At 51.4% G+C, this 26226-nt stretch overlaps 1 protein-coding gene across 1 annotated transcript; it reads left to right on the forward strand.

The window, feature by feature from the left end:
• Nucleotides 1–10154: 10154 nt before the first annotated feature.
• Nucleotides 10155–25689, forward strand: LOC308670603 (RING finger protein 145-like). The gene is made up of 10 exons (XM_081332187.1): nt 10155–10421; nt 12815–12923; nt 13157–13248; nt 14178–14413; nt 16151–16329; nt 18629–18769; nt 19770–19952; nt 20629–20776; nt 22439–22795; nt 24078–25689. The coding sequence occupies exons 1-10, from the start codon at nt 10160–10162 to the stop codon at nt 24540–24542; spliced, it is 2172 nt and encodes a 723-aa protein (XP_081188313.1). The 5' UTR covers nt 10155–10159; the 3' UTR covers nt 24543–25689.
• The last annotated feature ends 537 nt before the right edge of the window (nt 25690–26226 follow it).

Consider the following 26226-nt stretch of genomic DNA (forward strand, 5'->3'; position numbering starts at 1 on the left):
TGATCGCCTGACCATCGAAATGCCGCAAAGGTCGTACGGGTGAAAAACACTCACAAATCGCTTTTTTCTGTGCCGTTGTAACTCTGAACGGTCACTATACGAACTGTTGTAAATTGAGGACTATACTAGTCTCCTGCAGTGAAAATCTGGGAAGCCGTGAACATCCCACCCCAAAACGTTTATGAGAAAATGTACGAAACAGACAATCCAAAATTGCAAGTTACCTTAAGCGCCGAAAGAAACAGCTCGAAAGTTCGGTTACCTCCTAGTCCAGGGGTCTTCAACTCCCCCGGCCCGTGGACCGGTACCGGGCCGCGGCTTGCCAGCAACCAATCCGCACAAACAAGCAAAGCCCCATCCGTGAGATGCAGGCAGCACACAAAACCACGCACCCTCCGGTCTGCGGAAAAACCTCTCTCCACAGAGCCGGTCCCTGGTGATGCCCCAAAGGTTGGGGGCCTCTGAATTGGGGGCTTTTTTTTCTTTTTAAAAAAAATAACACGTTTCAATAAATTACGTTGAAAATATTAACCTAACCCTGCTTCTTTTAAATTGTGTGGGTTTCCCCTCTCTTTTCTCTTCCCCACGTCAAAATCACGATTTGGCTCAAAGAGGACCTCCAAGGCAAACTCTCCAAAGACTGGATAATCTATAGAGGTAAAATGTATTATTTTGGGGACCAGCTGCTTCAGCAGGAAAAATGGGTTAACCGCTGTACTAGCCTGAAAGCTGAAATCGTGTCGGTTCGGGATAGCGACGAGGAAGTAAGTGCACTATTTTTCTCCCGTTCCTTTCGGCTTTTGCTCTGTCCCCACCCTCAGCCCGGCCTTCCTTTCGCAGAAAAGGACACCAGCCTCAAATGGGCTGTGCCCATTGCGGATTCCTCTCCTGGCACCGATGGTCTCCGGAGAACCTCTAGACAGCAAGAGAGCTGATTGAAAGCTGTCCTTGTGCTTTCAAGCCTGGGGTGCAGGAGAGGGATCAGCACCCAGTTCTGGTCACCGCCATATAAAAAAGATGTTGAGACTCTGGGAAGAGTGCAGAGAAGAGCAACAAAGATGATCCCTTGACTGGAGGCTAAAACGTATGAAAAAAACAGTTGCAGGAATTGGGTACGTCTAGTTTAATGAAGACAAGGGACGCGGTGGCTCAGTGGGTTAGGATGCTGAGCTTGTCGATCAGAAGGTTGGCAGTTTGGCGGGTCGAATCCCGAGTGCCGCGTAACAGAGTGAGCGCCTGTTACTCGTCCCAGCTTCTGCCAACCTAGTAGTTCGAAAGCATGTAAAAATGCAAGTAGAAAAATAGGGACCACTCCGGTGGGAAGGGAACAGCGTTCCGTGCGCCTTTGGCGTCTAGTCATGCCGGCCACATGACCACGGAGACGTCCTCGGACAAGCGCTGGCTCTTCGGCTTTGAAACGGAGATGAGCACCGGCCCCTAGAGTCGGAAACGACTAGCACGCATGTGCGGGGGAAGGACTAGGGGGGGACACCCTATGTTCTCCAAAGCACCAGAAGGCAGGACAAGAAGCAACAGATCGAAGCTCATCAAGGAGAGAAGCAGCTTAGAACTCAGGAGAAATTTCCTGACAATGAGAACAATTAACCAGTGGAACAACCTGCCACCAGACATTGTGGGTGCTCCAACACTGGAGGTTTATAAGAAGAGACTAGACAGCTGCTTGTCTGGAGTGGTGTAGAGTTTCCTGCTTTAGCAGAGGGTTAGACTAGAAGACCTCCAAGGTCCCTTCCAACAGCTCTGCTATTCTCTTATTCTGTTAATTAAAAGGATCCTCTCTTATGGGAAAATATTTCTTTGTTTATGAGCTGATAACAAGATGTTGACATTTGGAGACTAAAGGACACCAGATGCCCTTTTTAACGCTTTAGCTTAAAGGAAACGTTTAATGCTTGGGTCAAAGAAGATCTTGAGCTATGTAGCTCTATAAGAGAACCAAAAGGCATTACTCAAAAAGTGCCATTAAATAAAATCAAAATGGACTTTAAGGTGGATTTAAAAACTGCAACTGGTAAGGAAGAACGGAAATACTGGATTTACAAATACATTGTGCTATGACTTAAAAATTAAAAATATATGTAAATAATAAACCAAAAAAGCAATGTGGATTATTATTTTTTATATATTGGGCTATAAGAGATTTACTGGAGCTAATTTTCTGGACCTACAAAAGGATTTTGATAAAGATTTATTTATTTATTTATTTATTCGATTTATATACCGCCCTATTCCCAAAGGACTCAGGGTGGTTTACAAGGCAAAATTTAAAAACAATCCAATATAAAATTAAAATAAAATTAAATTAAGTCTAGCCGCAAAAATTAAATCTCAATTTAAAAACATTAAACCCCTCAGTCCAGACCAGATAGCTCAAAGAGCCAGGTTTTCAGGTCAAGGATTTTGAGAGAAAAGACAAAAAGATTACAAGAGAGCAGTTACTGGAACTTTATTTGTGGGACTTAAATATTGCTGGTAGAAAAAAGGAACATTAATTTGCTTATCTCTGGTGATGCCTAAAGTTTTGCTTTGTTTTTTAATGGGATTGGGCGATGATTGTTGTTTTGGGGTGCAATGGATTAATTTATAGTTAGCTTTCACGTTTAATTATTAACTTGTATTATTATTTTGAGTTTTCCCCTGCACTTTTTAAAAAGTGTTCTGTGCGTTTGTATGTATTTTATTATGTATTTCTGTCTTGGGGTTTGTATTATTCTTACTTGTTTGATAAAATCCTTGATAAAATTATAGTGGGGGAAAACAGATTACACCCAAGCTTCTCCTTGGTTCGTTCTAATTGTTGCATTTCTTCAGGAATCTGACATAGCTCGCTTCTTTTCTACGTATACCCTATTATGGATTGTATTTCCGCTTCTACGTATTCCCTCCACTGATGATTCTGTGCTGTCTCTGATTTTAAAAAAAATGTTCCAGGTGAGAATCTCTCTGCCTTACTCACCCTAAGAATTTGTGATTTCATTTTTCCAGGCATTTTTAGGAACATCAGTTGCCTCCAGATACGGCAACTTCTGGATTGGATACAGGTATCAGGCCAAGGAGAATACATTTGTTTGGCTTAACCCCAACGTTCCAGCCTATCCTACGTAAGTGTACCATTTCAGTTTGTCTACAGCTTGGAAAGGCTTCACATCGGGGGGCAGATGATGCAATGTGTGGGGGTTCCCTGGTGCCCTTTGAGCTGGGTGGTTTCCTTGCAGGCCTTTCATGACCCAACTAGGGAACATCATCAGTGCTAGAAGGGAGGGGGGTTTGCAGAGGAAGAGGAGGAGGACTGTGGGGTCCTTGGTGCCCTTTGAGCTTGGTGGTTTCCTTGCAGGCGTTTCATGACCCAACTAGGGAACATCATCAGTGCTAGAAGGGAAGAGGAGGAGGAGGAGGAGGAGGAGGAGGAGGAGGAGGAGGAGGAGGAGGATGACAGTGGGGTCCTTGCTGCTCTCTGAGCTGGGTTGTTTCCTTGCAGACGTTTCATGACCCAACTAGGGAACATCATCAGTGCTAGAAGGGAGGGGGTTTGGGAGGAGGAGGAGGAGGAGGAGGACTGTGGGGTCCCTGGTGCCCTTTGAGCTGGGTGGTTTCCTTGCAGACGTTTCATGACCCAACTAGGGAACATCATCAGTGCTAGAAGGAAGGGGGGAGGTTTGTAGAAAAGACGTAGTTTGGTTGCTTAATGTCTAAAAGAAAACAACCAAGCTCAGAGAACACCAAGGACCCCACTCATTCTCCTCTTTCTCCTCCACCTCCACCCTCCTCCCCCTTTTTGCAAACCCCACTCTCTTCTAGCACTGGTGCTGTTACCTAGTTGGGTAATAAATGTCTACAAAAAAAACCCTCTTGACCTCAGAGGGCACCAAGGACCCCACAACTCAACCCTCATTTCAAATATTCTCCTTCATTGATGCAAAAAAAATGTGTGTGTGTGTGTGTCTGTGTCTGTGTCTGTGTGTGTCGACCTGTTCTCCAAAGCACCAGAAGGCAGGACAAGACAATGGATGGAAAGTAATCAAGGAGAGAAGCAACCTGGAACTAAGGAGGAATTTCCTGAATGGGAGAACAATTAACCAGTGGAACAGCTCGCCACCAGAAGCGGTGAATGCTCCAACACGGGAGGTTTTTTAAGAAGAGACTGGACCACCCTCTGTCTGAAATGGCATAGCGTCGCATACATGAACAGGGGGGTTGGACTAGAAGACCTCCCAGGTCCCTTCCAACTCTTGTTATTCTGTCAAAAGAGCACTTATTTTGTGTGGAGGGTTGACAGTGTTGCTTCTCCGTTTCAGTTACTGGGTCGATGGGTTTCCACAACCTCCCAAAGACAACCCGTGTGTGCTAATGAGCAGCAGCTGTCCAACCCCTTATAAATGCTGGATGAATTATCCGTGTGATGAGCCTCAGAAGGGCATTTGCAAGAAGACTCCGGAGTTGAGGTGGCTGTCCTAGCCCTTGGCAGAACAATGAGCCAAGATGAGTAGTTTTGATCAACTCAGCGAGAGTACAAAGGAAACGATAAAATTGCCGCTTAAACACAGTAGCCCGAGTCAGGACTTTGACATCGCTATTCCAATCTCGGTCCTGCTTTTTTCTCTTTTTTGTAGATAAAAGCATTGTCTTATCTGGAAACTTAAAGGGCTAGTAAAAAAAAATAATGAAAAAAGTATCTCTCTTTTCTGTATTCATTCGTTCTTGGAGTCATCTTTGGGCCCAGACTTGGAGGCTGGTTAGTGCCTGCCAGCCTAGTTTGGAAGGACAGAGTGTGTGTCAGAATCCATTTATATCACATTTCATAAATGTATAGGTAGAACAATGTGCTTATTCTGGGGATTCTGCCATCTCTCCGAAGGGGGGGGAGAGGATAGACTTTAGGCATCTTCAAACAACAGGGAACATTTGAACTGGGGGAGGGAGGGGGAGTGACAGATCGGATTGCATCTTCATTTACAACAAAAAGGGAAGCAATAACCATAAAACCAAGGAGAGTTCCCTTTCCCATGGAAGGGCCTGACATCTGACCAAATGGATGAGGGGAGGGGCTGAAATGGGAATGCTTTATATAGGATTGAAATGTAACTTTGTTAGATTCCGTCTTGTATTGCCACAATCAATTCCATCCTAGTAAACATTTTCCTTTTGGACTAAACTTGCATCCAAGAGTTCTTATTTCCTAAGATGTGGATTGAGGTGGGTCCTGACAGTGTGTCTGTCTGTCTGTGTGTGTGCGTGCGTGTGTGCGCGCGCGCGCGCAGTTTTGCTCTTCCTTTAAATCCTCTGCATCTCCCACTACTGTAAAGCACCAGTTCTGCCTTAGCACTGGGTTTAAAGGGATTTTGTGTGTGGCTGTTGATCTGGGCTGGGAATGTGTGAAGGTGTGGCCACGAGCCGAATCTGAGAGCCTGTGTAACATAACAATTCATTGGGACATTGCAACACCTCCAGTGTATTCGATCAAATCGAAAGCCCAGCATGGAACGTCTTGAAAAATTGCAGCACAGATTTTAACAGGATGGCCTTTTTTTAAATTTTTTTTTACAAATCCTCGTTTGTTTGCGGATTTTTTTTTATTTTTTCCTTCTACAAACCTCCTTCTGCGTAGCTAAGAACTGCTACACTGGGCAACATCTGGAGTTTTGGTTTCTGGTTTTGGTTTTTTTACTTTGAAGACGTTCTTACATTGTGTTAATGAATTTCTTAGCCTCGTTTGAGTCTCCTGGGAAGCCTCATCAGATGTTTCCACTCTGTTGCGCTGCACACGGGCGGGAGAACGAGAAGGGGAGAAGCCTGTCCATCTTTGTCCCCACCTGCTCCTCCAGATTCATTCCCCTTAGTACCTCTCTCCCTCGCCAGCCAAAACCACCCGGTGGATTAAGATGTCAAACGTCAATCACTTAATAAAACCATTCCCGGCGCAGGAAAAGCATTCCCCGTCCCATCCCCCCCACACACAGACACACTCTCGCTCCTCGATCTCTGCAAATTGCCATTTTCACGGCATCCTTCGGGAGAGCCGCTGCAAAAGGGACTGTGGAAAAACCTTGATTAAAGCTGCCTGTCGAAAACCGGGAGTCCGGCCTTAAGTGGCGTGGATAATTCGAGGCAGAGCAGGTGTGGCGTTTGCCAGGGATGCCAATTCCACTGAGGAAGGGATAAAAGGACGGGACTCTTCCGATGTGGAGGCTTTGGGGAAAAGGCCAGAGAAGAGCAACTAGGATGCTTAAAGGCCTGGAGGCTAAAACATACCAAAAACGGTGGCAGATTTGGGAATGGCCAGTCTAGAGACAAGAAGGACTAGTGACATGGTAGCAGCCTTCCAGTATCTGAGGGGCTGCCACAAAGGAGGGGGTCAACTTAATTTTCCAAAGCACCTGAAGGCAGGACAAGAAGCAACGGATCGAGGCTAACCAAGGAGAGAAGCAACCTGGAACTAAGGAGAAACTTCCTAACATTGAGAACAATTAACCAGTGGAACAGCTTGCCACCGGAAGTTGTGGGCGCTCCATCACTGGAGCTTTTGAGGAAGAGACTGCACAGCCTCTTGTCTGAAATGGTAGAGGGTCTCTACGGGGGGGTCAGACTAGAAGACCTCGCAAGGTCCCTTCCGGCTCTATTCTGATTGATTGACTGAACGAATCACTGCAGTTGTTAACCCTGTCGTGAAGTGAATCTGGCTTCCCCCATAGACTTTGCTTGTCAGAAGGTCACAAAGGGGGATCATGTGACCCCGGGACGCTGCGACCGTCGTATATATGAGCCAGCTGCCAAGCGTCTGAATTTTGATCGTATGAACATGGGGACAGTGCGACGGCCGCCTGTGTGAAAAACGGTCACAAGTCACTTTTTTTCTGTCGTCGTAACTTTGAATGGTCACTAAACAAATGGCTGTAATTCAGGAACTGCCTGCACTGGTATTCGGAATGATTTCAGCGGCATCCTGACCCTGACCAGATCCTCTCTCCCGGGTCTAGAAATCCCAAATTTGCAAGGCGCAAAGAAGGAAGAGAAGACCTGTTAATACGAAACAAAATTTGAATGTGCAGAATGCCTTCCTTATACAAGGCTTGCAATGCACAATGTTTTAATATTGTATTTACTGTTTTTAGTGGGCATATATTTAATCCTTTTTTAATTTTTGTAACTTTGTATTTTTTATTCTTGCCCTGTTCACCGCCCTGAGTCCTTCGGGAGAAGGGCGGTATATAAATATTATTAAATAAAATAAAATAAAATAAAATAAAGTGTACTGGGACCTTTAAGAAGCAAACAGTAAAAGGCAAACTAACTTGAGTTGTATCATAACTATATTTTTACTCAGACAATATAACACAAAACAAAAAAAACACAATTACATATAGTCCAGTTTTCAATCCAAGGTCAGTAACGAAGAATCACCGTTGAATAACAATTTAGGAGTAAACAAAGTCAAAGTCAAAAAATCCTTACCAGTTAAAAGTCAAATATCAATACACACAGTAACAAGTCAGTCAGAGAAAAAACATGAGATAGTAAGTCTAACATCTGAAATTCATTTATGCTGAATAGAATTAGAATTAGAATTAGAATTAGAATTAGAATTAGAATTAGAATTAGAATAGAATTAGTCACACCCTTAGGCCATGGTGGAGCAGTGGGCTAATGCCTCCTTAAGTAACACCAGCTGCCTACCATTAGTGCAGGTTCGAGTCCCACCAGGCTCAAGGTTGACTCAGCCTTCCATCCTTCCGAGGTAGGTAAAATGAGGACCCAGATTGTTGGGGGCAATAAGCTGACTTTGTAATAATGCCGCTTGGGGTGTGTGTGAAAGCCCTAATAAGCAGGCATATACATAGAATGAAGGCTACTGCTAAGCTTGTAAGCCGCCCTGAGTCTTCGGAGAAGGGCGGGATATAAATGGAATTAAAATAAAAAAATAAATAAAATAAAATTTCTCTTCTTAAAGGTACACAACCATATTATATGTATTTCACCCAAACCAGGTTAGGACTTTTAATTCCTAACAAGGCCCCATAAGCGTCTTTTATCATAGGAAAGACATTGGCGCCACCTCCTGGCTGCATAAAAACATGACATTTACTGTTGTCCTCCAGGTCCCGAAGGTGCTTTTTCAGGAAGTGACTGGACTTCCTTGTTTTCCTTTGAAGACGTTTGGCTTCTCCTCCCAGGAGCTTCTTCGGCTCTGAGTGGATGGTGGGAGAAATGGGAGGATTTATACTCCTTGCAGACGACCTGGTCCTTTGCCTTCTCTTAGGGAGTCGTCGTGGCCACCTGGAGGTTTATCTGTGTCCTCGGGGTCGCCAGAGTGGTGCAAATGGGTGTGGGGCCTTCACCTTTGGGACGTGGCTGTTTGACTCTTGGCTCCATTTCAATCCATCAAATTAGAGCTAATAATAATAATAATAATAATAATAATAATAATAATAATAATAATAATAATAATAATAATAAAAAAGTTGGAAGGGACCTTGGAGGTCATCTAGTCCAACCCCCTGCTCAGGCAGGAAACCCTATACCATTTCAGACAAATGGCTGGCCAGTTTCTTCTTAAAAACTTCCAGCGTTGGAGCATTCACAGCTTCTGGAGGCAGGTGGTTCCACTGGTTAATTGTTCTCACTATCAGGAAGTTTCTCCTTAGTTCCAGGTTGCTTCTCTCCTTGATTAGTTTCCATCCATTGCTTCTTGTCCTGCCTTCGGGCGCTTTGGAGAATAGCTTGACTCCCTCTTCTTTGGGGCAGCCCCTGAGAGATTGGAACACTGCTATCATGTCACCCCTCACTCTTCTCTTCGTTAAACTACACATACCCAATTCCAGCAACCGTTCCTTATATGTTTTAGCCTCCAGTCCCCTAATCATCTTGGTTGCTCTTCTCTGTACCCTTTCTAGAGTCTCGACATCTTTTTTACATCGTGGTGACCAAAACTGGATGCCGTATTCCAGGTGTGGCCTTACCAAGGCATTGTAAAGTATTAACACTTCATGTGATCTTGATTCTATCCCTCTGTTAATGCAGCCTAGCACTGTGGGCTTTTTTGGCAGCTGCAGCACACGGCTGACTCATATTGAAGTGATTGTCCACTAGGACTCCGAGATCCCTCTCACAGTTACTACTATTGAGCAAGGTACCACCTATACTATACCTATGCATTTGATTTTTCCTGCCTAAATGTAGAACCTTACTTTTTTCACCATTGAATTTCATTTTGTTAGATAGTGCCCAGTGTTCGAGTCTGTCCAGATCCTTCTGTAGGGACCTTATAAGGCCTTCTAATAATCTAACCGCTGCTCAAGCAGGAGACCCTCTACCATTTCAGACAGGGCTTTTTTTCTCCTAGAACGCTCAGAACGGAGTTCCGGCACCTTTTTTGGATGGAACCTTGTAGGATAGGCAAGGCGGGTTGTATGACCTGTGTGAGCTCCAGCACCTTTTTCTTTTACAAAAAAAGCACTGATTTCAGACAACTGGCTGTCCAGTCTCGTTTTAAAAACCTCCAGTGACGGAGCACCCCAAAACTTCTGGTGGCGAGCAGTTCCACTGGTTAATTGTCCTCACTGTCAGGAAGTTTCTCCTGAATTCCAGGTTGCTTCTCTCCTGGATGAGTTTCCATCCGTTGCTTCTCCTCCTGCCTTCGGGGGCTTTGGAGAATAAGTTGACCCCCTCCTCTTCTTCGTGGAGCCCCTCAAATACTGGAAGGCTGCAGTCAGACACTCCGGTTAAAAGCCTCACATCGAGCAAGAGTTCAGGGCACCCAAAACAACACTAGGTCGCAAATCAATGCGGCTTCTTCATTGCGCGGCCCTGATTACATTTGCAAAGGTTGCAACTCCCTGATTATCTCCGCATAGGTCTGGTTTGTCCATCTCAGACGGGGCGGCCGGCGCTTTTCCTCGGATCCTGAGGCCGGGAGGGACCTCCAGAGGTCTGCTAGTCCAACCCAGCTGCGGGCAACGGGCGTTTCCTCCCACGGCCTCCAGAGGGCGCCCAAGGAGGCGTAGGAGTCCCGGAAGGAGCGACCCTTTTCCCGCGCCCTCACTAAACATGGCGGCGCGCGGAAATTGCGCCTCCGCGCCGCCACGTGGCGCCCAAGGGAAAAAGGGGAGGGGAAAAAAAAAAACACTCGGCCGTGCCCTGACCCAAGATGGCCGCCGCGCCTTCAGGCGGAGCGCGGGAGGCGGCCGGGGGGCGGAGCGTGTCGGGGGAGGGGGCGGCCGGGGGTCCCATACCCCGCGCCATGCCCGGCTGGCTGGAGCGGCTGGCCGAGGTGGTGCTGCGGCTGCCGCCCCTCGTCCTCCTGGACCTGCTCTACCGGTGGGACGTGCAGGCCTTCGCCGAGACGGGGCGCCCCCTGGCGGGGCGGCTTCAGCTGCGGGGCGGCCGCCTGTGGAGCCTTTACTACGCCGGTGAGGACGCGGAAAGGGCACCACCCGGAGAGCCCGCGGGACGCACCTTCTCCCGCAGGCGGGCTTTGGGGCGCAGGAGGGGCTGCAGGGGGGGGCTCCAGGCGGAATTAGAGCGATGATTTCCCCCCCCCCCGGCACCCAGCAAAGAGAGGCACAAACCCGCAAAAGGATGCGTAGCCTGGAGGGGGGAGGGGGGGTTAGGTGACACAGCTGGATTTCGCTTTGCCCTCTCCAACGCACACAACTCTATACGTATACATACATACTATACGTATATGCAATACATATACACACACCTCTATCTGGGAGATGGGGCGCAGGTCTCAGACACACACACACACAGACAGACAGATACACAAACACACACATAAACTACCTGGGAAATGGGGGCGGGGGTCACAGACACACAGACAGATACACAAACACACACATAAACTACCTGGGAAATGGGGGCAGGGGTCACAGACACACACACACACACACAGACAGAGAGACAGATACACAAACACACACATAAACTACCTGGGAAATGGGGGCGGGGGTCACAGACACACACAGAGACAGATACACAAACACACACATAAACTACCTGGGAAATGGGGGCGGGGGTCACAGACACACACAGAGACACACACACACAGAGACAGATACACAAACACACACATAAACTACCTGGGAAATGGGGGCGGGGGTCACAGACACACACAGAGACACACACACACACACACACAGATACACAAACACACACATAAACTACCTGGGAAATGGGGGCGGGGGTCACAGACACACACACACACACAGACAGATACACAAACACACACATAAACTACCTGGGAAATGGGGGCGGGGGTCACAGACACACACACACACACACAGACAGAGAGACAGATACACAAACACACACATAAACTACCTGGGAAATGGGGGCGGGGGTCACAGACACACACAGAGACAGATACACAAACACACACATAAACTACCTGGGAAATGGGGGCGGGGGTCACAGACACACACAGAGACACACACACACAGAGACAGATACACAAACACACACATAAACTACCTGGGAAATGGGGGCGGGGGTCACAGACACACACAGAGACACACACACACACACACACACACAGATACACAAACACACACATAAACTACCTGGGAAATGGGGGCGGGGGTCACAGACACACACACACACACACAGAGACAGATACACAAACACACACATAAACTACCTGGGAAATGGGGGCGGGGATCACAGACACACACACACACACACAGACAGATACACAAACACACACACAAACTACCTGGGAAATGGGGGCGGGGGTCACAGACACACACACACACACAGACAGATACACAAACACACACATAAACTACCTGGGAAATGGGGGCGGGGGTCACAGACACACACACACACACAGACAGATGCACAAACACACACACAAACTACCTGGGAAATGGGGACGGGGGTCACAGACACACACACAGACACACAGACAGATACACAAACACACACATAAACTACCTGGGAAATGGGGGCGGGGGTCACAGACACACACACACACACACACACACACACACACACAGACATACCTCTACCTGGGAAATGGGACAGGGGTCACGCACAGATACACACTCTCTACCTGGGAAATGGAGGCGGGAGTCACACATACACACAGACACACCTCTACCTGGGAAATGGGGTGGGTCTCTCTCTCTCTCTCTCTCTCTCTCTCTCACACACACACACACACACACACACACACACAAAGCTATCAGCAACATTTCCGAGAAAGCTTAACCGGCTGGCAGTTGTGAGAATACATTTGCAGGCAAAGAAGGGGGGGGGAAGGGGGGGGAAGATGCAGGTGCGTTGCCCGTATTTCTGCTTGCTTAGTGACCTTTTGGAGTTGCCACGGAGTTACGACCGTTTTTCTCACTGAACGACCATTGCAGCATTCCCCTGTGGTCACGTGATTTACATTCGGATGCATGGCAACTGATTCACATTTATGACGGTCGCACTGTGCCCTGGTGTGTGTGTGTGTGTGTGTGTGTGTCACGTGATCATCCCCTTTTGCGACCTTCTGACAGGCAAAGTCAAGGGTGGGGGGGGGAACCGGATTCGCTTAATGACCGTGTGATTGACTTAACAAGTGCAGTGACTCACTTAACAACACAAAATGGGGCAAAGCTCGCTTAACGTGTCTCGCTTAGCAACGGAAAGGTTGGGCTCAGCTGTGTTCGTATTTATTCCTGAAACGTATACCCCCCCCCCCACCGGCCGCCTATCTCGCTGCGGAAGAGACGGTTTGCGACGGGATAAAAGTAAGAATTAAAGAAAAAAAATTCGAAATGCAACTTTCTCCCCCCCCTTCCCCCCCTTTCCTGAGGTCACCTGCTGTGCCTGGGGGTGGTGCTGCTCCCCCTCCGCTGCCTGGTGCAGCTCTACCTCCACCTGGTGGCGCTGTTGCTGCTCTACCTGGCCCACCAGGCCACCTGGTAAGTGGGGCGCTCCGGGGGTCCCCACCCCACCCCCGGGAGGAAAGTCCGTAGGAGGAGGGGTGGGGAGACCCCCCCGTCCAGCCTTCGGAAGCTCGCCGGGGATCCCTTCCGCCAGCCGGGGACCCCTTGCGCCAGCCGGGCACGTTGCTCCCCTTAGCCCAGCCTACCTCGCAGGGCTCTTTGTATTGATGCGTCGAATTTATTTATGACTTAAACGCACTGGCTTCCAGGGACTACCTTGACCATGAGGCGGAGCGGGGATTCCAGGGCGCCATCTACGAGGACCGGGTGGCCCTTGGGCACTTTGCCACTGCGCTGACTGGTGAGGAATGGAGGCGGGGAGGGTTGGGGAGGGGTCTCCTGATGGCCTTCCTTGGTTGCCCTGTTGCTGGAAACTGGCGTGGCTCAGGCAGAGGGTGCTGTGCCTGGGGGAAAGAGAGTGGAGGGAGGGGGGGAGGGAGGGAAAGAGACAGGGAGGGAGGGAGGGAAGGAAGGAAAGAAAGGAGGGAGGGACGAAGAAAGAGAAGAAGGAAGGAGAGGGAGGAAGGAAGGAAGGAAGGAAAGAGAGGAAGGAAGGAAACAGGGCGGGACAGAAAAGAGGGAGGGAGGAAGGAAGGAAGGAAGGAAAGAAAGAGAGGAAGGAAGGAAACAGGGCAGGACAGAAAAGAGGAGGGAGAAAGGAAGGAAGGAAGAGGAAGGAAGGAAACGGGACAGAAAAGGGGAGGGAGGAAGGAGAGGGAGGGAGGGAGGAAGGAAGAAGGGAAAGAGGAAGGGAGGAAACGGAGGGATGAAAAAGAGGGGAGGGAGGGAGGATATACATACAAGGATGGAGGCCTGAGGGAAGGAAGAATGGAAGAAAGCAGAGAAAGGGGGGAGGAGGGAAGGAGAGAAAGAGGAAGGGAAAGGAAGAAGGAAAGTTGACTCTTGGCCACTGCCTGGCCTCCCCTTCCCTCGCCAGGCTCCGTCCGCAAGGGGTCCTAATTGCCATTGCATCCTCCGTGGGGCCAATGGAGAATGGCTGGCCCAGGCTCACCCAGCAGGCCAAACTCAGCCTTGGGTCGACCTCAGAGGCCCCTCCGGGGGGGGCAGGAGGGGCGGAGTCTCAGCAGGAGGGAGAGGCAGCCCAGGAGGAAAATGTGTGTGGGGGGGAGTTTACGTGGTCCCCTCTCCCCCCCCCCCGTCCCCGTGTCCCAACATGGACGGGGAATCGGTGGACGAGACGGCTCCGCTCTCCCTCTGCGTCCTTTGCAGGGCAGGCCGCGGTCATCGCCCTCTGCGCTCGGCTGCTGAAGACCCGGCAGGTGGGGCTGCTCTGCGCCCCCCTCCTCCCGCTGGCCGCCCGGCTCTGCGGCCTCCCTCCCCAGGCCCTGCCCACCGTCAGCGCCTGTGGGGCAGCCCTGGCGGCCCTGGAGCTCCTCTACGGGGCAGCTGGACAACTCGTGGGGCTCCTCCGCAGCGCCGCGGCAGCCTGCCGAGAGTTCTTCCAGGTACGTTGGGGGAGAGGGATTCCTGCAAGCAGGGGACCCCTTGGGCCTGCCCTTCCCTAGCAAGCCCATCTCCTCCTCTTCCTCTCCTGCACTCCACAAACCCCACGCCCTTATGGAACTGATGATGTTCCCTAGTTGGGTCATGAAACGTCCGCAAGAAAGCCACCAGCTCAGAGGGCACCAAGGACCCCACAGTCTTTCCTCCTCCTCCTCCTCCTTCTCTTCCTCCTCCTCCTCCTCCTCCTCCTCCTCTCACACTCCTTTCTAGCACTGATGATGTTCCCTAGTTGGGCCATGCAACGTCTGCAAGGAAACCGCCCAGCTCAGAGAGCACCAAGGACCCCCCAGTCTTTCCTCCTCCTCCTCCTCCTCCTCCTCCTCCTCCTCCTCCTCCTCCTCCTCCTCTCACACTCCTGTCTAGCACTGATGATGTTCCCTAGTTGGGTCATGAAACGTCCGCAAGAAAGCCACCAGCTCAGAGGGCACCAAGGACCCCACAGTGCTCCTCCTCCTCCTCCCCTGCAAACCCCCCTCCCTTCTAGCACGGATGATGTTCCCTAGTTGGGCCATGCAACGTCTGCAAGGAAACCGCCCAGCTCAGAGAGCACCAAGGACCCCCCAGTCTTTCCTCCTCCTCCTCCTCCTCCTCCTCCTCCTCCTCCTCCTCTCACACTCCTGTCTAGCACTGATGATGTTCCCTAGTTGGGCCATGCAACGTCTGCAAGGAAACGGCCCAGCTCAGAGAGCACCAAGGACCCCATAGTCCTCCTCCTCCTCCCCCCATCAAGGGCCACGGGGCTCCGTCCCAGACTGGCTTTTCTGAGGCAGCCTTGGGCCAAGAGGGCTTGGTGGTTGTGGGCACGGAGGCCGCCCAGGATGGCAAAGAGCAGCGCAGCTCTTGAGCGTCGCGGTGAGGCAGGCAACCTCCTGCGCTGTAACACGCAAACTTCGTCCCTCCGAGGCAGACTCAGAGTTGGGGATTGGGCATCTTGAGTCCTTCGGGAAAGGGCGGTACATAAATATAATAAAATAAAATAAAATAAATCTTCCCTTCTGTTACCCTCCACAAAGGAACCGGTGGGCGATTCTTGGGGACAGAACAGCCTGGCCTTGAGACCCCAACTTAATTTCCCAAAAACCGGAAGGGAAGGAAGGAAGGAAGGAAGGAAAAAAGGAAGGAGGGAGGATGGATGGATGGAAGGAAGAAAAGGGAGAGAGGGAGGAATGGAGAGAAGAAAGGAGCAAAGAGGGGAGGAAAGAAAAAGCAAGCAAACGCAAGAAAGAAAGTTGTATTTTAAATTTGGAAATAAATACAAATTCATTAGAAAGAGAGAGAGAAATATTGTATTTTAATCTTGGAAATAAATAAAAATTCACATCAGAAAGAAAGAAAAAGAAAGAAAGAAAGAGAGAGAAAGAAAGAAAGAAAAAGAAAGAAAGAGAGAAAGAAATGAGGGATAGTTGTAAACCCCCCCCCCAGCCCTTTGACTCAGTGCTTCCCCTCAGCCAAGGGCTGGTCAAGGGGTCAGGAAAGGCCACGCTTGTCCCATGGGGCTGAACCTCATCACCTCCCCCAAAGTGCAGTCGGGCTTCTCAGCTGCCCGCCTCGCAGGGTCGTCGTGCTGGCCGAGCTTTGCCCGGCCTGCTCGCCTCCTCCACCCTCTTAGCCAGCTGCCATTGGATGCTGGCAGGTGTCAGTCAAGCCCGTCCTTAGCTGGGGGCGGGCTTTCTTTCCAGGATCCGGGACCGTATTGGCTGGTGACCCTGGCTGTGTCTCTCTGGAGACGGTTGGCTGTACCGCTGGTCTTCTCCACCTTTTGGCTCGTCCTGTTCACGCTGCAGATCTTCACCTTGGCAGCCTCCTCCTCCTCTTCCTCCTCCTCCCAGCAGGGGTGGATCTTCCTCTTCCTTAGCAGGTAAGAGCTGCACACGTATGTGTGTGTGTGTGTGTGTGTGTGTGTGTGTGTGTGTAAGTGTAATCCTCGGATTTGGCATCGTCCCCACCCCAAAGCACCTTGCAAATCCCCTTCGGTTCTTCTGCCCTCCAAAGTTCGCAAGAAGCATCGGAGACCCCCTCCTCACTTCGGCCCCTTCGGTTCGCACAAGGGCAGCCAAACTTGGCCAATGGACAATGCTAAGTGAGGAAAAAAAAAGAACGGCAGAGTTGGAAGGGACCTCGGAGGTCTTCTAGCCCAACCCCTTGCTCAGGCGGGTGACCCTACGCCATGCCAGACAAGTGGCTGTCCAGTCTCTTCTTGAAAACCTCCAGTGATGGAGCACCCACAATTTCTGGTGGCAAGCTGTTCCACTGGTTAATTGTTCTGTCAGGAAGTTTCTCCTTAGTTCTAGGTTGCTTCTCTCCTTGATGAGTTTCCATCCGTTGCTTCTTGTCCTGCCTTCGGGCGCTTTGGAGAAGAGCTTGACTGCCTCTTCTTTGGGGCAGCCCCTGAGATACTGGAAGGCTGCTATCCTGTCCCCCCTGGTCCTTCTCTTCATTAAACTGGACATCCCCAATTCCAGCCACTGTTCCTTATACGTTTTAGCCTCCAGTCCCGCAATCATCTTTGTGGCTCTTCTCTGAACTCTTTCCAGAGTCTCAACATGTTTTTTACATCGTGGTGACCAAAACTGGATGCCAGATTCCAAGGGTGGCCTTACCAAGGCCTTGTAAAGTGGTATTAACACTTCACCTGATCTTAATCCTGTCCCTTTAAACTTCAGTCATCCAGTCGCTCATCCAATCGCGCTGAGTTATTTAGGAGCCCGATTGGTGGGTATAAAATATGAGTCCAAAGGAACACGGGGGGTCCTCAGCTTACAGCCCCAATTGAGCCCAAAATGTCCGTTGCTCAGCCGACTTGTTTAAAGAAGTTGCGCCCCAATTTACAACTTCGTTTTGCTACCGTTCCTAAGTGAGTCACGGCAGTCATTTAAGCGAATCCTGCTTCCCCCATATTGACTTTGCTTGTCAGAAGGTCGCAAAAAGGGGGGGTGACCTCCCCGGGGACGCTGCGACCGTCATAAACAGGAGCCGGTTGCCAAGGGTCCGAATTTTGATCCCGTGACCTTTGGGGATTGCTGCGACGGCCGTTAAGTGTGAAAAATGGCCATAAGTCACTGTTTTCAGTGCCGTGGTAACTTTGGTCACTAAATGAACAGTTATAAGTCGAGGACCGCCTGTATCTCTCTGGCTCGTTCTGGGTTAGGAAATGAGATAACTTTTTTTTAAAGAGGAAAAACTACAGGGAACATCTTTGGGGGTCTTGGTGGGAACTGACAGTTGTCTTTTTTTGGGCCCATCCGGGGGTTCAAGGCAGAGACAACGAAGCATTTCCTCCTGGAAATACGACTTAATGGAGCTGATGGAACTCATGGCCTCAAGAGGAGCGCTTCTGGCTTCGAAGCAAATGACTCCTGGTCCATAATTCCCAGCCAGGATGCCAAAGGGGTCTTTTGCGTGTCTGTGGAGCTTCTCGATCCTCCACGTCAGGCTGGTCCCAAAGGTGCTTTTTTCCCCTAAAGGCAACTGGACTCTTTGACCCGTCCTAATGTCCAGAGGAAGGGACGCGGTGGCTCAGTGGGTTAGGACGCTGAGCTTGTCGATCAGAAGGTCGGCAGTTTGGTGGGTCGAATCCCGAGTGCCGCGTAACAGAGTGAGCGCCTGTTACTCGTCCCAGCTTCTGCCAACCTAGCAGTTCGAAAGCACGTAAAAATGCAAGTAGGAAAATAGGGATCACTCCGGTGGGAAGGTAACAGCGTTCCGTGCGCCTTTGGCGTCTAGTCATGCCGGCCACATGACCACGGAGACGTCCTCGGACAAGCGCTGGCTCTTCGGCTTTGAAACGGAGATGAGCACCGGCCCCTAGAGTTGGAAACGACTAGCACACATGTGCGGGGGAACCTTTACCTTTACCTTAATGTCCAGAGGACTGCAAGGAATATCGGTCCTTCTGTTCCCCACCAGGCGGTCAGAACCGAAGAAGCTTCTGGGATAAGAAGCGAAACGTCTCCAAAGAAAAACAAGAAAGTCCGGCTGCCTTTGGGGGGAAAAAATAGCTTTGGGGGTGGTCTTTCCTCTGCCTCCCCCTCCCCCCCACGCTCCAAGGCCAGGAGTCGGGGGGGGCGTCCGTGGGGGTCCTGGGGAGGGGGGGGGCTGCTGTCCGAAACCGGAGGCAGCTCTGGGGGTCCAGCTTCTCCTGTCTTCGGCCTTCCCAGTGTGGCCAAATGCTGCAGCACCCCCTACTCGCTCGTCGGACTCACCTTCGCCGTCTCCTACCTGGCCCTGGGGCTGCTCCAGATGGGCAAGCTGTACTTAACCGGCTTGGGTGACTTCCAGGAGGGCAGCGTTGCCCACAGGTGAGAGCATCCCCCTCCCTCTTTCTCTCCATCTCTCTCCTCCCCCTCTCCATCTCTCTCTCCCCTTATCTCTTCCTCTCTCCCTCTTTCTCTCCTTCTCTAGTCCCCCTCTCCTCTCTCCCTCCCTCTCTTTCTGTATCTCTCCCCCCTTTTCCTCTCCCTCTTTCTCTCCTCTCTCTCCTTCTCCCCCTCTCCTCTCCCCCCTCCATCTCTTCCTATATATATCTCCCCTTTTCCTCTCCCTTTCTCTCCCTCTCCCCCTCTTCCCCCTCTCTTGCTGCCTCCTTCTCTCCCTCCCTCTGTTCACCTTCTCCCGCTCCCTCGCTCTCTCCCCTTCCCTCCCTCTCCTCCCTCCCTTGCTTTCTCTCCCTTTCTCCTCCCTCCTTCTCTCTCCCTCTCTCTTCCTCTTTCTCTCCCTCCCTCTCTCCCCCTGTCTCTCTGTATCTCTCTCCCCTTATCTCTTCCTCTCTCTCTCTCCACCTCCCTCTCTCTTTCTGCCTCCTCCTCTCCCTCCCTGTTCACCTTCTCCCTCTCCCTCGCTCTCTCCCCTCTTTCCCCCTCCCTCTCTCTCCCTTGCTTTCTCTCTCCTCCCTCTCTTCCTCTTTCTCTCTCTCCCCGTCTCTGTATCCCTCTCCTTATCTCTCCCTCTCCCCCTCCCTCTTCCTTTTTGCCTCCTTCTCTCCCTCCCTCTCTCCCCCCTCCCTCTCTCTCTCTGTATCTCTTCTCCCTCTCCCTCGCTTTCTCTCCCCCTACCTCTTTCTGCCTCCTTCTCTCCCTCCCTCTTCTCCTTCTCGCTTTCTCCCTCCCTCTCTCCATTCTCTTCTTTTCCCGTGCTTCCTCCCTCCCTCCCTCCCTCCCTCCCTCTCTCTCTTCCTCTCTCTGGAAGAGCCCCCACTGATCTTTCATCGTAGCCCTACAAACAGGGGGCAGCCCCCAGGGACTGGGGGGGGGAGGCTACAGAATCTCCCCCCATCCTTCTGCTGACTCCCCACCCGCGCAGGGGCGTGACGGAAGGGGTGACGCTGCTGCTGCTGGCCATCCAGACGGGCCTCCTGGACCTGCAGCTCCTCCAGAGGACCTACCTGCTCGCCATCATCCTCTTCATCGTGGCCACCTCCACTTTGCAGTCCATGAGCGAAATCGCCGAGCCGTTTCTCTTGGTGCTGGGGGCGTCGCAGAGCAGGTGAGGGGGCATTTCCCTCTGGGGAGGGAGGGGGGCATCCATGCAGCTGGGGAGGGGGCGTTAACCACGAGTGGTCCTTAACTTACGACCGTGTGGAATTACAACCCAAAGGCAGTACGACTGTTCTTTTAGTGACCCGTTCGAAATTATGACGGCACCGGGGGGGGGGGAAAAGGGACTCGTGACCCCTTTTCCACCCTTACGGCCGTTGCAGCCTCTCCTGGTCAGAATTGGAACGCTTGGCGAGTCACACTTATGACAGTCGGTCGCGGTGTCTCGGAGTCACGTGATTCCCCCTTTTGTGACGTTCTGACGAGTCGGTGGGCGAAGCGAGATTCGCTGAAGGACCTTGTTACCAACTTAACAACCGCAGGGATTCGCTTAACAACCGGGGCACGGAAGGTTGTAAAATGGGGCGGAACTCACTTAAAAGCTTAGCATCATTAATTTTTTGGGCTCAATTGTGGTCGTAAGTTGAGGATTGCTTGTATCTGCTGCCCCCCCCCTCTTCACTCCTTGAGGGCCGTCTAGCCCCAGCGTGGTCCCTTCTGGCCTGCGAGACGGGGTGCAGCGTTCACGAGGGACCAGAGTTTTTTTTGCAGGGGGGGGATCTCCTCATCCATGTTTCTATCCACACACACACACACGCCCTTTTCCCCCTCCTCCCTTCTTGCAGGAATTTCTGGAAACACGTCCGTGGGGTGACCCTCTGCGTCTTTCTCTTGGGGTCTCCTGCCTTCATGGCCTACAAGATGGCCCATTTCTTCCAGCTGGACTTCTGGCTGCTGATCCTCATCTCCAGCTGCATGTTGACTTCCCTGCAGGTACGGCTCGGCGTTCCCCAAATCAACCCCAACAAAGGCCGGAAGGGACCTTGGAGGTCATCTACCCCAACCCTCTCCCCCTCCCCCTGCTCAAGCAGGAAGACCCTCTGCCAGGCTGTCCAGTCTCCTGCTTCTGGGGGCAAGTCATTCCCCTGCAACCACTTCGATCAGGTTGGGCTCCGTGGCGGTCATAAGTGGAGGACTTATTTATTTATTATTGGGACTTATATGCCGCCCTATCTCCTGAAGGACTCAGGGCGGCTAACAACAATGAAATACAACGATACGAAAGTTAAAAAGAATTAAATTAACAGCCCCAATAGAATAAATTAAAATTGAAGTTATAAATTAAAAAGCATTTTAAAAAACCCTATCGTCACTCCAGGTCAGCCTGATGGAAAAGAAATGTTTTGAGGCCGCGGCGAAAGGACCGGAGATCCGGGGCTATCCGGAGCTCAAGGGGGAGTTGGTTCCACAGGGCTGGTGCTCCCACAGAGAAGGCCCTCCCCCTGGGGGTCGCCAGCCGACATTGTCTAGCCGACGGCACCCTGAGGAGGCCCTCTCTGTGTGACTTGGTTAACGGGGTCCCAGCCCAGGGGGGTGGGGTGTCCCCTGATTTCCCTTTTTGCGACCTTACGACGGGCAAAGTCGAGGGGGACGCCGGATTCGCTCACCGACCGTGCTGCTAACTTAACAATTGCACTTCTGCCTTGCCTGGTATTCCTATCGTTTTGTATTGTGTCTTTGTATTGGAATATTAACAAGAAAAAACAAAAGTGCGCTTAACCACTGTGGCCAGAGAAGTGATTAGAGGGGCGCCGGTGTCCTAGTGGAGAACCACTTAAATATTATACTTCGTCAAGAAAAATCAACGGTACGCAAATCAGTTGAAACCTGGCTCAGTAGTAGCAACTGTGAGAGGGATCTCGGAGTCCTAGTGGACGATCCCTTAAATAGGAGCCAGCCGTGTGCTGCAGCTGCCAAAAAAGCCAACGTAGTTCTAGGCTGCATCAACAAGAGGGATAGAATCAAGATCACCTGAAGTGTTACTACCACTTTACATTGCCTTGGTAAGGCCACACCTGGAATACTGCATCCAGTTTTGGTCGCCACAATGTAAAAAAGATGTCGAGACACTGGAAAGAGTGAAGAGAAGAGCCACAAAGATGATTAGGGGACTGGAGGCTAAAATATACGAAGAACGGTTGCTGGAATTGGGTATGTGTAGTCTAATGAAGAGAAGGACGAGGGGGTGACAGGATAGCAGTCTTCCAGTATCTCAGGGGCTACCCCAAAGGAGAAGGAGTCAAGCTATTCTCCAAAGCAGGACAAGAAGCAACGGATGGAAACTCATCAAGGAGAGAAGCAACCTGGAGTTAAGGAAGAATTTCCTGACAGTGAGAACAATTAACCAATGGAACAACTTGCCACCAGAAGTTGTGGGAGCTTCATCACTGGAGTTTTTAAGAAGAGATTGGACAGCCATTTCTCTGGATTGGTAGGGTTTCCTGCCTGAGCAGGGGATTGGACTAGATGACCTCCAAAGTCCCTTCCAACATCATCATCATCATCATCATCATCATCATCATCATCATTATTATTATTATTGTTGTTGTTGTTGTTGTTGTTGTTGTTATTGTTATCCCCCTGCCCCCTTCACAGGTGCTGGGGACCCTCTTCGTCTACGGCCTTTTCGTGATGGAGCCCTTCCAGGGGATTCCTGTGGAGAAGATGGAGGAGATCCTGTACGTCGTCCACGCTCTCAGCCGGACGCTGGAGTTCCTGGTGGCCCTGTGCGTGGTGGCCTACGGCACCTGGGGCTCCATCATGGGGGAGTGGACCTGGGTGGGGGCCTCAGTCATCCTTGTCCACTCCTACTTCAACATCTGGCTCCGGGCCCAATCCGGCTGGAGGAGCTTCTCGCTCCGCTGGGAGGCGGCCAGGAAGATCGGCTTCCTCCCCAGGGCCAGCCCCAGGCAGCTGCGGGACCACAACGACCTCTGTGCCATCTGCTTCCAGGTGAGTCGCCCTCTCCCCCCCCCCCAACAGACTGGTTGCCTCCCCCCCTACACACACACACACACCGGGGCCTTATAAACCAGGGGGGGCAGATGGGATTTGTAGTGTAATGCCTCCGAAGGACGATAGCTTGAGGGAGGGATATTTTAAACCCTGCGGAAGGGGGTTGGATGGATGATCTCTGGGGTCCCGCCCACCTCTTGCATTTCCCTAAGGCTCTGTGGGTTCTCCACGCTCCTCCTCATTGGCTCATCTGCCGAGGATTGAGCTGGGTCTGTTGAATTTGCTTGCGATCAGACGAAGGCAGAGCGAGGCCTTCAGTTGCAGCCTTTGCTTAAAATCCAGTCGGGAGTATGCCGCTTGCCAATCTGCCGGTAGTCCTCGACTTACGACAGTTCATTTAGTGACCATTGGGTTACAACTGGGGGGAAAAACGAGTCGTGACCGTTTTTCACACTTACGACCGCTGCGGCATCCGTGATCACGTGATCTAAATTCAGGCACTCAAATTCATGACGGTCGCAGCATCCCGGGGGTGTGTGTGTGTCACGTGACACCCCCCCCTCTTGTGACTTTCTGACAAGTGAAGTCGATGGGGGAAGCCGGATTCAGTTAACAACTGCCTCACTTAGCAACAGAAATGTCAGGCTCAATTGTGATTATTAACTCGAGGACTACCTGCATCCCTTAAAGCAGAGGTCCCCATCCTTTGGGGCACCAGGGACCGGTTCCACAGAGAGAGGTTTTTCTGTGGACCGGAGGGTGCGTGGTTTTGTGGGCTGCCTGCATCCCACGGATGGGGCTTTGCTTGTTTGTGCAGACCGGTTGGTGGCAGGCCACAGCCCGGAACTGGTCCACAGACCGGGTGTTGGGGACCCCTGCCTTAAACTTCAGCATAGGCAAGACGTTTCTTTATTCTAGAGCAGGAGTAGGTAACCTTGGCTGTTTTATGACTCGTGGACTTCAGCTCCCAGAATTCCTGAGCCAGCCTGGCTCAGCTTGGAAACCTCTCCCTTTCCCCTCAGTGTGGCTGGCTCAGGAATTCTGGGAGTTGAAGTCCACAAGTCATGAAGGGGCCATAGTTCCCCCATGCTGGCTGAGGAATTCTGGGAGCTGAAGTCCACAAGTCATAAAAGAGCCAAGGTGGCCTACCCCTGTTCTAGAGGAGTTATTTGTAATTCTTGGAGGTTGCCGAAATTCATCCCCTCCAAACTCAGATCTTCCCTGGATGTCTCCTCCTCACCTCCCCCCCACACACACACACTTTCTGTCTGTCTTTCAGGAGATGAGCCTGGCCGTGATCATGCCCTGCAGGCACATTTTCCACGAGGGCTGCCTTCGCAAGTGGTTCTACGTGCAGGACACCTGTCCTCTCTGCCACCAGGCGGTTCAAATCCCGGCTTCCCAGGAAATTCAGCGAGGAAGCAGCGCTGGACCAGAGGCGAGACCCCAGCCGGAGTGTGGCGCATCTATCGGCCACGAGAAAACAGGAGATTCCGATCATGACGGGTCCATGTCCTGCTACACCGAGCAGCCTCGCCTTTGGCCAGTAGGGTCAGCTGAGGAAGACCCCCAGGTGGATCACGGTCCAGGAGGGGCCCTGCCTGGGCTCAGCCCTCCCCAACCAAGAGCCCCCACAGCAGAAGAAAGTGACCCGATGCTTCTTCGGGAAAGTCTCCGAAAACTCGGTGAATCAGTAGAGGTCCGGCCGTTGGGGCAGCCCCCTTCCCAAAGCGAGCTGAGATGATCCAACGCGCAAAGAGACACCAGTCCCCCTTGGCCCTCGGCTCCGAGGGGTGCCCTTGCCAACAACTGCCAGCCGTTTTGCAGAAATGGGCAGGGATGCCAAGACTGGAGGCGCGATCCAGGAGAAACCAGGAGCAACTGGATAGCCTGAGTGACATCCTTCCCCCGTCCATTCCTGACCCTCGACCTTCACTCAGGGGCATTTCTCCCAAAAAACCTCCCTTCCTCCTCCTGTTACCAAGGCAGTTGCCTTTTTTGCCGGTCCCACTCAGGAAAATCAGCCGAAGAAAAGCGTATTTTTTCGAGCCATGCGAAGTTTTGCACGGAAACCCCGTTGCTTGGCTCACCTTTCTTTTCCCTTGGTTGCACTGGGGAAGCCTGTTGGCTCAATTCTCCAAACCCAGCTGGCTGAGTTCAGCCTGGTAGCTCGGCCCAGCAGCCTTTTTGGGGAGGTGTCTTCACAGTCCAAAGGACAGGCAGGTAATTCGCCTGGTGTCCCAGGTAAAGATCCCCCTGAATCTTCCCAGCGGGGGTGTCCCAGCCCCGTGAGGTCACAAAATACAGTGCAGGTGTTAAATTCCTCTTTGTCATCTTCCGCCCACTGTACGTTGCGGTAGTTGTGTTGCAGGAGATCCATCCCAGGCTGGAGTTCCACCCCAGGAGATCCACCCCAGGCAGGGGTTCCCAATCTGGGCAACTTTAAGACACGTGGACTTCCAGAATGGGGGGGGGGGAATCTGGGAATTGAAGCCCATGGGTGTTAAAAGTTGCCAAAATCGGACCCCCTGAAATAAGAGGAGAGGCATAGACTTCCGGTGTGCAACCAGGAAGAGAAGAAAACCCACAATCGGGCAGAGGGCAGATTCTGGGGGAAAAAAATAATGGGGTCATTAACCCTGGAGGAGGAGGGGACAGTATCTCAATCGCCTCCCCCTCAAATTCAAGGGGGACCTGCCGGAGAGGACCCTTAAATCCTGCAGGGTCTGCAGTTAAAATTTGGGGTGCCCAAAGTGGGCTTAATCTTACCAAAGCGTTAAGAGATTTAATCACACGGGTGGACTTTCTGGGTTAGGGTTGGGGGTGGAAAGGGGCAAAAATTGGGCTTGTGAAAGGATGGGGAGTTTCTGAATTTCTTAAAATATCTCAGTTGCCACCCAGTCGATTCTCAGTTGTTTTCCTTGCACCGCAGTGTGCGTTCTGTGTGGTTGTCGAGTCAAGATCTGTTCCTGAACATGCCTCCAGAGGTTGTGGGTGCTCCGTCACTGGAGGTTTTTAAGAAGAGATTGGAGAGCCATCGGTCTGGAACGGTATAGGGCAGCGATGGCGAACCTTTTAGAGACCCAGTGCCCAAACTGCAACCCAAAACCCACTTATGTATCGTTGGGTGTTGGGGGGCATGGCCCATTGGGTGGGTGTGGCCAATTGGGTGGGACTAAAAAGTTCAATATTCCAACTTTGCAATATCTTTTTTCCCCCCCCCCCAAGAAGTTGAAATTGATTGATTGAAACTGGGGTTTTTTTGCACACGGCAGCGGAGGCCTAAAGCGGAAAGGTTTTATAAAACCCAGCTGAAGGCCTAGGACTGGGGCGATGGCGCACATGCCCACAGAGAGGGCTCTGCGTGCCACCTGTGGCACACGTGCCGTAGGTTCGCCACCATGGGTATAGGTCACAGGTCTGCAACC

The sequence above is a fragment of the Vipera berus genome, assembly GCF_964194415.1.
Source record: "Vipera berus genome assembly, chromosome: 7".
Classification (NCBI taxonomy): Eukaryota; Metazoa; Chordata; class Lepidosauria; order Squamata; family Viperidae; genus Vipera; species Vipera berus.